Raw genomic sequence first — 14,486 nt, forward strand, 5'->3', positions numbered from 1 at the left:
TCAAAAAGTTAAAAATCTAATCTTGCTTATAAAAGTAAGTTTGATTTTAATTGAAGGAAAGGATATGGAATCAATCAGGACTACAGCATTTGGAATGTCATGGTAAAAACTGAGCGAGATTTTAACTCACTCAAACCCATTCACTTGCACAGAATTAAAAGGTCTCTCTGTGTCTCTGAGACAATTAAATAAACAACTGTAGTGGTTGAAATTTTTTTTCTCTTACCTAATAGTGAAAACATCCAGTGAAACCTCCAATGAATCAATTGGAAAGCTGAAGCACTAGGCTACAGACGCAAATTAATGTATAGTGTATAGCAACATTCAATACTTAAAAACACCGACAATGTTGTGCAACTAAATAGCATGTCGTTATGATGTTAACTTTGCGGAATACATGACAAAGAACTTAACTTCCTGTAAGGACTCCATCCCATTCTCTCAGTTCCTTCGCCTCCGTCGCATCTGTTCTGATGACGCTACCTTCAAAAACAGCTCCTCTGACATGTCCTCCTTCTTCCTTAACCGAGGTTTTCCACCCACGGTCGTTGACAGGGCCCTCAACCGTGTCCGGCCCATCTCCCGCGCATCCGCCCTCACGCCTTCTCCTCCCTCCCAGAAACATGATAGGGTCCCCCTTGTCCTCACTTATCACCCCACCAGCCTCCGCATTCAAAGGATCATCCTCCGCCATTTCCGCCAACTCCAGCATGATTCCACCACCAAACACATCTTCCCTTCACCCCTCCTGGCGGCATTCCGTAGGGATCGTTCCCTCTGGGACACCCTGGTCCACTCCTCCATCACCCCCTACTCCTCAACCCCCACCTATGGCACCTCCCCATGCCCACGCAGAAGATGCAACACCTGCCACTTCACTTCCTCTCTCCTCACCGTCCAAGGGCCCAAACACTCCTTTCAAGTGAAGCAGCATTTCACTTGCATTTCCCCTAACTTAGTCTACTGCATTCGTTGCTCCCAATGCGGTCTCCTTTACATTGGAGAGACCAAACGCAAACTGGGCGACCGCTTTGCAGAACACCTGCGGTCTGTCCGCAAGAAAGACCCAAACCTCCCTGTCGCTTGCCATTTTAACACTCCACCGTGTTCTCTTGCCCACATGTCTGTCCTTGGCTTGCTGCATCGTTCCAGTGAAACCCAACGCAAACTGGAGGAACAGCACCTCATCTTCCGACTAGGCACTTTACAGCCTTCCGGGCTGAATATTGAATTCAACAACTTTAGATCTTAAACTCCCCCTCCCCCCATCCCCACCCCGTTTCTTCCCCCTCCCTTTTTTTTTCAATAATTTATATAGATTCTTCTTTTCCCACCTATTTCCATTATTTTTAAATCTACAACTAATACTTTGTTAGTCTTTCCACCCCACCCCCACTAGAGCTGTACCTTGAGTATCCTGCCATCCATTCTTAATTAGCACTTTTCTTAGCTAATATCACCACATTCAACACCTCTTTGATCCTTTTGTCTGTGACATCTTTTGATTATCTGCTCCTATCACTGCTTGCTTATCCCTACAACCACCCCACCCTCAACTTCTCTCTCCCCCCCCCACCTTAGACCAGCTTATATTTCACCTCTCTCCTAACTATACTTCAGTTCTGCCGAAGGGTCATGAGGACTCGAAACGTCAACTGTTTTCTTCTCCACCGATGCTGCCAGACCTGCTGAGTTTTTCCAGGTAATTCTGTTTTTGTTTTTAATTTGAATTGTAATTGGAGCCTTCTCACAGTATAGAAGATATGCAAAACAGTTAATGAGATGTCAATTTTACTCAAGTTGCTTAATATCCATTTATAAAAGGAAGTTAGAAATTTCACTTCTGATACTAATATAGAATCACACACACATGGTTAAAATGTAGAAGCTCAGTTTTCATATTGTGCCATGCCAAAGCTTCCACAGTTTTTGAAGGATAGTTATAGAACAAGACAATAAGGGTCTTAAAGGGTCAGTAGGGGATATAATCAGTCAGGTTTGTACTGTGCATATTTTAACATTAAATGAATATCCTGAAGTCACATACATTTGAAAATCAAAGAACCTGTTTCTCTCTGAAGTTTCATGTAAGGCTATTCAGTTCTCTCGGGAGAGGAAATACCTACATTAGTACAAATTAAAGAATAAATATGATTTGCTTTTACACAGCACTTCATCTTCTCAGGAAGTTCCAAGGCATTTCACATCAAAAGGGGCTGCTTTTGAAGTTCAGTTGTTATGTACGCAAAGCCAGCAACCAATTTGACAACAATGAAGATCCCAACAAGAGCTCGATACATGACCAGAGAAGTTGACTCATTGATATTCCTGATTAGATTCAATATGGCAAATACTCTTATTTTGTTTTTACGCTTTCCTTCACTCATTTTTCCACCAACACTAACTCTTGCGAAGAGGTATGAAATTATAAGATGCCAATTGTCAAACATTTAACATCAACAATTACATCACTGGCTCATATCAGATTCTTCTCTACATAATAAACACACTGTTTTTAAATATTGTACAACATATCTTTCACAAATAGTATGTGGTCAGATATTCCAATTTACTTAAAAATTGGTGCTTTCTTCTCTCTACAGTGTAATATCTATATTCAGAAAATATCCTCAGTTTGCAACTCATGGTGCAAGTATTAAATCTCAAAGTCTGAATGGTTTTGATAGCTGGAAAGGCAATTGCCTGGAATTGACGACAACATTCTCCTCCAACGCTTTTCCACTGTTGTCCAGCTGGGTGGGAGAGCACTTCCTTGGTTCCATTTGCATCTATCCAGTTGTAGTCAGAAAAGCATCTGCATGGCTTCTCATCCAGCTCCCACACACTTATCTCTGGTGTCCTCCAAGGATCTTATCCTTGGCCCCTCTCCTATCTTATCTACATGCTGCCACTCGGCAACACCATCTGAAAACACAGAGTTCTGTTTCCACAGGTGTAATGATGACACCCAGCTCTACCTCCCCACCGTCTCCAAGTTATCAGACTGCTTGCCCGACATCCAGTACTGGATGAGTATAAATTTCCTCGACTTACTATTAGGAAAACCAAAGTCAAAATCCTTGGGTATACATCTGTCTTCCATCCTGCAAACATGCCCGAGCCAGCAATGTTGCCTCTGATTGATGAGTACTAGCATACTCAGGAGATTTACCTTTGAAAGGTCTGCCGCATTCATGATTTTGTCCTTCCATAAGATGCCCAAAATGCAAAGATGAAATGTGTTGGGCTTCCTTTCTTGATTGCTGTAGATCATTCATGTTTCACAGCCTTTCATGATGCAGAGAAGACAGGCCTCATAAACCAGCACCTTGGTTCTAAGGCTCAGCTTGCTGTTAACCTATCGCTGTTTCATGAGTCAGCCAAAGGTGGTAGCCGCTTTCCCTATGCATGCATCAAGTTCTGCATCAGCAGATTATCTGTCACTGTAGACCCAAGGTAGCAGAACTTGTTAGCCACTCCAGCAGGGTGAAATTTAGCATGATTAACAACAGAGATGTGACGCCCTGTCCCATAACCATGGTTGTCTTGATGCTTATAGCGGGAAGAAGTTGTTACAGGCATGAAAGAGTCAATCCATGAGTCTTTGTAGTTGAGTTTGTGTGTGAGCGGCTAGCATGATATCATCAGCGTAGAGGAATTCTCTGATCAGGATGTGTTGTATTCCAGCCTTCACTTACAGTCTGGACAGATTGTAGAGCTTGCCGCTTGACCTAATCTGCAGATAAACTCCTCCCACTTTTGCAGGGAAGGCAAGAAGTCAGGAGCATGGAGAAGAAAATACCAAAATAAAGTGGGAGCTAGGACACAGCCCTGTTTCACTCCATTCTTCGTTCTGAAACTGTCAGAAGCGGTGCCATCAAACTGAACCCTACAGTGTATGTTGTCATCAAAGGAACAGATGAGACAGAGGAGCTTTGGCTGACACCCAATTTTCCACAAAATCTTATCGAGTCCTGTCCTGCTGGTGGTGTTGAATGTTTTAGTGAGATCTATAAAAGTAAGGTAAAGAGGTACATCTTGTTCCCTACACTTCCTTGGTCTATGAGGAAGATCATGTCCACTGTAGATCTGCCAGCAAGGAAACCACACTGTGCTGCTGGATCTACTTTGTCTACAAGTAAATGAAGTATTTTAAGCATTACCTTTGCAAAGGCCTTCCCAGTGATGCTAAGGAGTCAAATGCTCCTGTGCTTGTTGCAATCCCTCTTGTCGCCTTTGTTTTTGTGCAATGTGATGATTTTAGCATCACGGTCTCCTGTGGAATGGACCCTACCATCCAGAGGAGGAGGTGGTCATGAAGATGTGGCAGTAGGTGGGACTTTCTGGCTCTGATTGACCATGTATTACACAAGTATTATGTTGACATTTCCTCACAACAGGAAACCAGGTTATCAGACACAGGCTCTATACGAGGCTAACTACAACTTCTATTGTTATGGCAAGAGCGCAAAGACTACTGTGAACGTGATGTAGATTTTGCAGTCAGTAACAGGTTGATGCAGTCAATTGAATCACCAGTAGCAATATCTGAACGCCTCTTCTCTCTGTATTTAACCTCTGACCCAGGGCCACGGGTGAGATGTGGGATGTGTATGCCGGCAGCTGAACCCCTCAGTCTGCAAAGCCTCACTGCAAAACCTGTTTTGCACTAGGGAATTGGGTTTGGCAGTGGACTGGTGGTAAACCAGGGCCTAACTTCTGGGGGTGTGATGATGGCCGGCTGCAGGATCAGGGTAAGGAGAAGCCTAAGAGACAGGGGAGGGAGGGAGTGACCAAACTGAAGTACACCAAGCATAGGTGGTTTGGTGATGAGGTGGGGGCTTTAATGAGGGGGTTAAATTGTTGAGGTGTAAGTTTTACTTGGGGATTCAGTGGTGAGGTGGGAGTGTACTGAGGGGGTTTAGTGTTGAGGTGTGGCTGTTATTGAGGGGATTAAATTATTGTGGTGGAGGTTTGACTGAGAGGGATAATTGAGAGGATTTAATTATTGAGGTGATGGGATTATTGAGGGGATCTGGTGCTGAGGTGGGGGCTTTATCAAGGGAGATTAGTAATATAACCGGGTCTTGCCGGTTGTCATGGCGGGGGGGGGGTCGTCACCATGGGAGGAGCACCTGTGGCAATTCATCTAGAACAGGCAACAGGCAACTTTCTATGGGTATCACATTCCTTTTTATGCATAACTACATCTTTGATGATCCAATCCTGCTGGATTGGTGCCCTTAACATTAATAACAACATCAAGAGTTAAAGGATAAGGGAGTAAACCTGACACAAAATATGGAGTGGAGTCCCATTAGGCGGTTCGTGTTTCCTTCAAGCAACCATCTTCCGGCAACTCCTGGCAACAACGACTAGGCCCCAGACAGACAGGCTTTTGTCTTTCCTCTGGGCACTAGCCTACAAGGTCGAGAGGGGGGAATTCAGATACTAAGGCAAGTTTCTACCTCTTAAAATCATGCATAGGCTATTTTGCTATGTTAAAGATGCAATATAAATACAAGTTGTTGCTGTTGCCTGCCTGCCAGCCTATTGATGTTCAAAAAGAGAAACAATTGAGACCCACTAATTAGCACTTCCTTCCCTGCCAAACCCATCAGGATTGTTTCCAGGACTGTCACTGACCTCATCTCCTCTGGTGATCTTCCTCCCACAGCTTCCAACCTGATAGTCGCCCAACCTCGGACGGCCCGCTTCTACCTCCTACCCAAAATCCACAAACAGAACTGTCCCGGCAGACCAATCGTGTCAGCCTGTTCCTGCCCCACGGAACTCGTTTCTCGTTATCTTGACTCCCTTCTCTCTCCCCTTGTCCAGTCCCTTCCCACCTACATCCGTGATTCCTCTGACACCTTATGTCACATCAACAATTTCCAGTTCCCTGGCCCCAACCGCTTCCTCTTCACCATGGACGTCCAATCCCTCTACACCTCCATCCCCCACCAGGATGGTCTGAGGGCCCTTAGCTTCTTCCTTGAACAGAGGCCCGAACAATCCCCATCCACCACTACTCTCCTCCGTCTGGCTGAACTTGTTCTCACACTGAACAATTTCTCCTTTAACTCCTCTCACTTCCTCCAAATAAAAGGTGTGCCTATGGGTACCCGCATGGGCCCCAGCTATGCCTGTCTCTTTATGGGGTATGTGGAACATTCCTTGTTCCAGTCCTACTCCAGCCCCCTCCCACAACTCTTTCTCGGGTACATCGATGATTACTTCGGTGCGGCTTCATGCTCTCGTCGGGACCTGGAAAAATTTATTAATTTTGCTTCCAATCTCCACCCCTCCATCATTTTCACATGGTCCATCTCTGACACTTCTCTTCCCTTCCTTGACCTCTCTGTCTCAATTTCTGATGATAGACTGTCCACCAATATCCATTACAAGCCTACCGACTCCCACAGCTACCTCGACTACAGCTCCTCACACCCCGCTTCCTGTAAGGACTCCATCCCATTCTCTCAGTTCCTTCGCCTCCGTCACATCTGTTCTGATGATGCAACCTTCAAAAACAGTTCCTCTGACTAACCGAGGTTTTCCACCCACGGTCGTTGACAGGGCCCTCAACCGTGTCCGGCCCATCTCCCGCGCATCCGCCCTCACGCCTTCTCCTCCCTCCCAGAAACATGATAGGGTCCCCCTTGTCCTCACTTATCACCCCACCAGCCTCCGCATTCAAAGGATCATCCTCTGCCATTTCCGCCAACTCCAGCATGATGCCACCACCAAACACATCTTCCCTTCACCCCTCCTGGGGGCATTCCATAGGGATCTTTCCCTCCGGGACACCCTGGTCCACTCCTCCATCACCCCCTACTCCTCAACCCCCACCTATGGCACCTCCCCATGCCCACGCAGAAGATGCAACACCTGCCCCTTCACTTCCTCTCTCCTCACCGTCCAAGGGCCCAAACACTCCTTTCAAGTGAAGCAGCATTTCACTTGCATTTCCCCTAACTTAGTCTACTGCATTCGTTGCTCCCAATGCGGTCTCCTCTACATTGGAGAGACCAAACGCAAACTGGGCGACCGCTTTGCAGAACACCTGCGGTCTGTCCGCAAGAAAGACCCAAACCTCCCAGTCGCTTGCCATTTTAATACTCCACCCTGCTCTCTTGCCCACATGTCTGTCCTTGGCTTGCTGCATTGTTCCAGTGAAGCCCAGCGCAAACTGGAGGAACAGCACCTCATCTTCCGACTAGGCACTTTACAGCCTTCTGGGCTGAATATTGAATTCAACAACTTTAAATCTTAAATTCCCTCCCCTATCCCCACCCCCATTTCCGTTTCTTCCCCCTCCCTTTTGTTTTTTCCAATAATTTATATAGATTTTTCTTTTCCCACCTATTTCCATTATTTTTAAATCTATAACTATAATACCTTGTCAGTCTTTCCACCCCACCCCCACTAGAGCTGTACCTTGAGTGTCCTGCCATCCATTCTTAATTAGCACATTCTCTTAGATAATATCACCACCTTTAACACCTCTCTGTTCCTTTGTCTGTAACATCTTTTGATTATCTGCTCCTTTCACTGCTTGCTTGTCCTTACAACCACCACCCTCCTCAACTTCTCCCCCCACCCCACCTTAAACCAGCTTATATTTCACCCATCTCCTAACTTCACTCAGTTCTGTTGAAGGGTCATGAGGACTCAAAACGTCAACTCTTTTCTTCTCCGCCGATGCTGCCAGACCTGCTGAGTTTTTCCAGGTAATTCTGTTTTTGTTTACGATTAGTAGCACATTGGGAAAGAATCATGAAAGTGAGTTCACCTAGGGATGCACTAATCATGAGCGTATACCACCCACAATCATTGGACCAGTGTACCAATTTGCTGCGGCCTTATTTACCATTTCAATATCCCACATATTACGCCCCCAGTTGGAACTTGCTTAGATTATTTTTGAAAAATTCTAATCTTCAGAATCATAGAATCTCAGAATTTTAACGGCACAGAAGGAGGCCATTTGGCCCATCATGTCTGCACCGGCTCTCCAAATGAGCATTATGACCTGTCTTTTTCCCGTACCCCTGCACACTATTCCTACTCAAATAATCATCTAAAGCCCTCTTAAATGCCTCGATTGAACCTGCCTCCACTACACTTCCAGGCAGTGCATTCCAGACATTTATACATTTCAAAATATATTTGTCATTGGCCAGAAATGTTAACTCTGTTCCTCCCATCACATATGCTGCTTGACCTGAGTACTTCAAGCATTTTCTGTTTTTATTTTATATTTGGTATTCTATTTTTGCTTGTAAATGGCATAATGACGAAAAAGGGAAACGAAATGCATCACTTACAGGACCAAAACTGACACTGGCTAATCTTTCTGCCCAAAAATCAAAAACAATTCAATGAGCCCTTTTCCAATGCCCCATTGTGATTATCAATAAAAGTTCTGCAGAACAAGGAGCATTCAAATGATTAGCTTCCCATTTAAGGCTAGGGTAGACAACATGTTCAAATGTTATTCCAAGGCTTCCAAGAGTTATTAAAGAGCATACTGTCTCTCCTCCTGATTTTTGGCCCTCTCTCATCTCAGAGATGCCCAAATATTTGCAGAGATCTGAAAACTGACAAAAGCAGCTTGGAGCACCATGGGACAAAAAATATTTTATTCAGTTACATTACATCAACAATAAATCTTTCAAAAACTATTTCACTTCTGAAGACAAGGCTCAAAAAGCAGATCTTGGGTGTGAAGGTATATTTTCCCATTTTTCCCAAAGGAATTACACCAATAAATATTAGCACGTTGGCACTGCTAATATAAATTAAAGGTTTTATTATTAGCAGCACAAACCCTCAGTCCATTTAAGAAAATGTATCTTATTGCTACTTCCATACTGTATTAATGGCACTAGCTTGTCCCACCAACACTGGTTCAAATATAGAAAAAAATACAAGGCCAACTTGGTTCACCCAATTGTTCCATCCATATAGACTGCAGACTGCTTGTACTTACACCCACCACTTACCTCCTCAGCATCCCTAATCGCCTGACAAAGTCAAAAGGAATGGGAAAAAGAAAAAGCCTTGGGCCTAGTTAGAAAATAACTCTAAGGGAACTCAAAGCATGTCCAGCTCCATTTCAAAGACAAGTAGTGAATTCATACAAAGTGCACATTTTAAATCTAACCTAGAAGTTGATAGTCAATATATTCTCATATATATTGGCGATATATCTGCAATCTGTTATTTCCTCTAAACTGCCAACTCCACACACGCCTTTGTAGTACAAGATGAAACTGTAGTGGCACTATCTAAAGTAATTTTAAACTACAACATTACTTTAATATATCACTTAATGACACTACTATTATTTTTAGGCTGACACAAAAGTGATATTTAATTAATGGACTTAACAGTGCCTCTTAAAAGCGCCCCCAATTCCAGACACAAAATCAATGGCACTACAGAAAATACTCGCTGCTAAAGTTATATTTATTTTAAAAGGAAAAATATAATTATGCACCACAGATATACAAACTTTTCCCCCATCAGCCAAAATTGTGAGTTTTCAGAGCAAGCTATCTCTGTCAACTAAACAAAGGCAACAACCTTCCCACTGTCACCACCAAACCCCCCACCCTGCTCACTCCACAACAACAATGGCCAGAAGATACTGTACTGTCAATACAAGTACTTTGCTGGATAAACAAAAGTTTCTACCGCAAACCTCCTATCAGATATACAACACCTTATCTTAAATAAGCCTTTCATTGCACCATTCCTTATTTGCTTTTGGTCAATTTTATTTACAGTGTAATCTATATCCCAGCAATACTGTGGTAAATGATTGGAGAACAGGAATAGTTCTAAACAAATTACTGTATCACTGTTTCATAAAATTTTGAAGGTAGGATACCATTACAAAATGTAATTCTATCTTTTTTGAAAAACAGTTTTAATTAATCAGAACTCTTAAAATGTTTTTAGGTTGCTAAGTTACTTAAGCTATTGCAAAAACAACACAGGAAAATGAGTCATAACTCAATTGTCTACTTGCTTAAATAGGGCTTTTATTGTTCTCTTTCTGGATTTATTTAAATAGAGATTAATCATTTTGCTATCATTCCATGTCCACTGAGATTTTGAAGTTTCATAGAGGATAATGCCATAATTTCTCCATTGATATCTTAGTATCATTTTCTCTTAATACAGTCATATGAAAATAGAGTCCAAAAGTAGACCTTAGTCCAGAAATTTTGATACACAAGGGGCTCCCCAGATACTGTACAACAGGGTTCATTATAATGGAGCCAATGCAGCACTATAACCTGCCAATGAGCTGTGCAGTATCATGCAGCAGCCCTCAGGTATGTGGAGCCAGGGACAACAGTGATTCGGAAGGTTAGACAGGAGGTCAGGAGAAGCACTTACCTTGTACGTCACAGGCAATCCCAAGATCTGATTTCCAAGTGTAGCCAATGATGGCACTATCAGGCTACCTCAGGGAAAACCAATCTTACAAAGAGGCCCTAAATAAGCATTAGGCCCTTCTGCATATTGCATATTTCCACTGCACAGCCAAATTCATAGGCCCTGGTATTTCCTATCCTGGAAGTTGCACCCTGTTCAAAGGGACGGGCTCTCTGGGTGAATAGAGAGATTCAATCCAAATTGAAACAAAATGAAAAAACACATTTAGTACTTACAAGACAGATAATACAAATACCAGATACAAAAGTCGGAGAACCATCAGATGTCGGTGTAAGGCAGTGGTGTCCAATAGAAACTGCTGATGAGTCATTGATGTAACAATAGCAAGGTTATTTGAGGCATGTGCACTAATTTTAGTACAAAATGTCTTACATAATACAACTAAATTAGGATTGCCAACCTTCCTGGAATGGCAGGTAGCCTCCTGGAATCTGCATCAATCTCCCGATGGCTTTTAAAAGCAATCTGGGAAATTTGAAAAGGCAAAGGGTTCACTTTTACTCCTCCTTGCACCTATCAGGATTGTTTCCCAACATTATCTTGGGAAAGATACATATTTCTGAATCGATATAATTCACCTCACTCTGTACTTAGAAAATTTCAGATTGGTAAACATGACCAAGATTCAAGTTGCACACCGGCAGCGAGCAACCTCACCAACAGGGACAGACCCAGGCTGGGCCAACAGGGCAGGACCATTGTTCTGAGCCGCTGTTGCACTGTGGACTCGTTTCATGCACTGAAGACTTTTAGGTTCTCCAAATAGTTTTAGTGCAGTGCATGTGGTTCTGGCGGTTTTGTGCACTAAACATGGGCGCAAGATTAAAGCAGTTAATCTCAATTCAACTAAATCTGTCGGAGGCGAGAAAGACAGACAGAGCTTTCTGATCCATGCTGAGATCTGTCTGCTAGTTAAAGGCACTGGTTTAATTATTCATTTCACTGAATTGGGAGGGCAGTCTGAGGACTTTCATAAAGTTTAGCATCACATCAGTTGCAGTTGGGGCCAAATTTGATGCACTATTAACTGTCAGCTCAGTGTTGTTTCATTGTTTCCCTCTAATCTTGGAACATTGAACACAACTAGAGTTCGACTTGGAAGCCAGAATTAAACATTTAAAAGGCCCCGAGGTGGCTGTTGCAAGGAAGAGAAAGGAAAAGCCGAAGAGAAAAATAAATGCTAAAAACCGAATCTGGGAGAGTGGTCAAGGGAAGTGGGGTGAGATGGCCACTCTCACCAGGCCAGTGAAAATATTCAATTCTCGTGCCACGCCGCCAGCTTTCTGTGACATCATTTCCACCTACGTCTCCCAGAATATGTTCAGACAGAGTTGGCTAAAGTACTAAATGTACTTCACATGTATATTCACTTAACATCTACCCCATTAACATTTAATGCACACATACACTTTGCATTGTGTTTTAGCATTTTACCAACAAACACACAAAAGAGTTAAGGAGACATGCATATGTCATGTGATTAGGAAGATCATGCTCACATGCTCAACAATATTGTACATGACTTGTTTTGTAGAAATGCAATTTTCTACAGCTGAATTCCTAACATTTGGCTAATGGACAACACTGGTGTAGACACAGTAACTGATGGTCAGTATTCAATGAGTACTAAGATGTTGCTGCAACTGATTGTAGATAAATCCCACAACTTGATGGTTTATATCAGAGAATCCTGAGGAAAGCAATAGTGAAGGCCCCATCCATAAAAGTTTCCAAAACTGTGAAAGGAGATGGTGGCAGAGGACTGAAAAGTGGCAAATGAAACTGTCCTCCAACAAAAGGGAAACAGGGATGAGTTGAGAATTCATAAGCCAGCTATTACTATTTCAGTTGATGGTAAAAGTCTACATGAATTAAACCAAGTTATTAACACTTGAAGAAATGCTAAAAGATGGATACCCAAGGATTATCTCACTTGCAATAGTGCACTTGCACTGGTATACAGTATGCTTATGCTATCAAATTTAATAGCTATACAATACCTGATCTGCAGCTTTGATCTACAACAAGATTGATTTACAGCACTTCTTTTTTATTCATTGCCAGCATCCTTGGCATTTATTGCCCATCCCTAATTGATCTTGTTCAGAGGGCATTTAAGAGCCATGTAGGCCAGACCAGGTAAAGACAGCAGATTTCCTTCCCTGAAGGGCAACAATCGACAATGGTCTTATGGTACTTTTAATTCCATATTTTTATTGAATTCAAATTCCACCATCTGCCGTGGGATTCGAACACAGGTCCCCAGAAAAATTACTAGTCCAGCGACAATACCACTATGCCATCGCCTCCCCTTACAATACAGGAAGAAACCTCACACACACAGGTTAGCTTCCAGCATATTAATTTTAAATCAGCAGATCTGACAGCATCTGCGGAGAGGAATACAGTTAACGTTTCGAGTCCGTATGACTGTTCATCAAAACTGAGAAAATATAGAAATGTGGTGAAATACAACCAGCTTATATTTCACCACATTTCTATATTTCCTCAGTTCTGATGAAGAGTCATACGGACTCGAAACGTTAACTGTATTCCTCTCCGCAGATGCTGTCAGACCTGCTGAGTATTTCCAGCTATTTTTATTTTTGCTTCAGATTTCCAGCATCTGCAGTATTTTGCTTTTATCTTATGTTAATTTTAAATGTTAGCCAGGAAATAGTGTCCGCACAAAAAAAAATGACCATGGAGCAAAAACAGAAATTATTCTAATGGAAGATCCATATCTGAAACATCAATATGTTTCTCCTCAGATGCTGCCTAATCTGCTGAGTGTTTCCAGCATTTTCTGCTTTAGCTTCAGTGTTCCAGCGTTTTCGGTTTTCTATATTTTAATAGAAATCTGCTTCATCTTAAACAGCGCTTCGGTCAAATAAATTCCAGAATAATTTCAAATTAACAGGGGTCTGAAGTTATATATGCTAAGTGGTGGAAGCAAGAACTAAAAAAAAGTACAATTGCACCCCAATTTCCTGGGAAAAATGTTGTGGTACAACCTTCCTAATCTTTTAAGAAGTAATCAAGCAAAACTTCAGAACTGTCACTCATCCCTACTGATTTATTATTAAATATTGGCTTCTTTCCAGACATGTCCCTCTTGAAAGCATTTCCAATTTCACACAATAAATTCCATCAGGGAGGACAACATTCTGCGGCTTTACTTTCCATCACGAGTTATTGTGTGTTTGGTTTAAATGTGAGGCAACGCTGCAGCTGGCCTGGTCGGGCAGGGGGAGCTGCTGAACACCAGCACCCGGGACTTGTCTTTACCTTGTTGAGTTGGGGGTTGCGAGTGATCTCGTAACCCCGTGTCTTGATGTGAGGCTGGTGCTCTGGGCCGGGGCCTGGGCCGCTGCTGCTCCCTCTCTCCGCCTCGGAGTGGCTGCGGATTCCCACTCCCGCCAGCCAGCTGAACAGTGGCTTGCTGAAGGTTTCTCGGCCGACAGCCCGCCGATAAAACACCAACGCGCTCATGTTCCTCGTCGCGTTCATCTGCAATAAAGCCGGCACAAAGAGAGGTTGAGAAACATGGAGATGGGGATAAAATCCCCAGGCCAGGCGCTGCTGAGTCTCCCACTCACTCACCTTCCGACTCTGATCCGGGAGCGACCGCAAAGGCGAGTGAGAGGAGCTGAGCGCACTTACTGGGATGCCTGACTGACAGCTCTCAGTTATTGATGCCCCGTCGCAGGGCCAAGGTTCAGTTGTTATTAGCCTGCAGTTCACACTGGTTCCTCTCTCAGCTCAACTTGTTTCTGCTCCAATCACCACCCCCACCCCCCACAGTGGCATCGCTGGTATTCACTCAACCTCTCACTGAATCACTACAAAGCTTCTTCAGTCTGAGTGGAGGCTTAGATAAAAAATAAAATACTGCGGATGCTGGAAATCTGAAACAAAAACAGAAAATTATGGAAAAACGGTCTTGCAGCAGAAACAAGAATTAATGTTTCGAGTCCATATGACCTTTCTTCAGAGCTTAGATAGTTCACTTC

At 43.2% G+C, this 14,486-nt stretch overlaps 1 protein-coding gene across 2 annotated transcripts in view; it reads right to left on the reverse strand.

Annotated features, from left to right (window-relative positions):
- Positions 1-14,260, reverse strand: part of LOC144682884 (NADP-dependent malic enzyme-like) — a 227,113-nt gene extending 212,853 nt beyond the window's left edge. The window contains exons 1-2 of one of the 2 annotated variants that reach the window (XM_078545739.1): positions 14,137-14,260; positions 13,762-13,983 (exon numbers count right to left, since the gene is read on the reverse strand). In XM_078545739.1, coding sequence (XP_078401865.1) covers positions 13,762-13,983 — 222 coding nt within the window. In that variant the 5' untranslated portion in view covers positions 14,137-14,260. Of the gene's footprint in view, positions 1-13,761; positions 13,984-14,076 lie in introns of both variants that reach the window. The other variant, XM_078545738.1, reaches the window with a different exon arrangement.
- Between the last annotated feature and the right edge of the window lie 226 nt (positions 14,261-14,486).

The sequence above is a fragment of the Cetorhinus maximus genome, chromosome 7 (genome assembly GCF_964194155.1).
Source record: "Cetorhinus maximus chromosome 7, sCetMax3.hap1.1, whole genome shotgun sequence".
NCBI classification, from domain to species: Eukaryota; Metazoa; Chordata; class Chondrichthyes; order Lamniformes; family Cetorhinidae; genus Cetorhinus; species Cetorhinus maximus.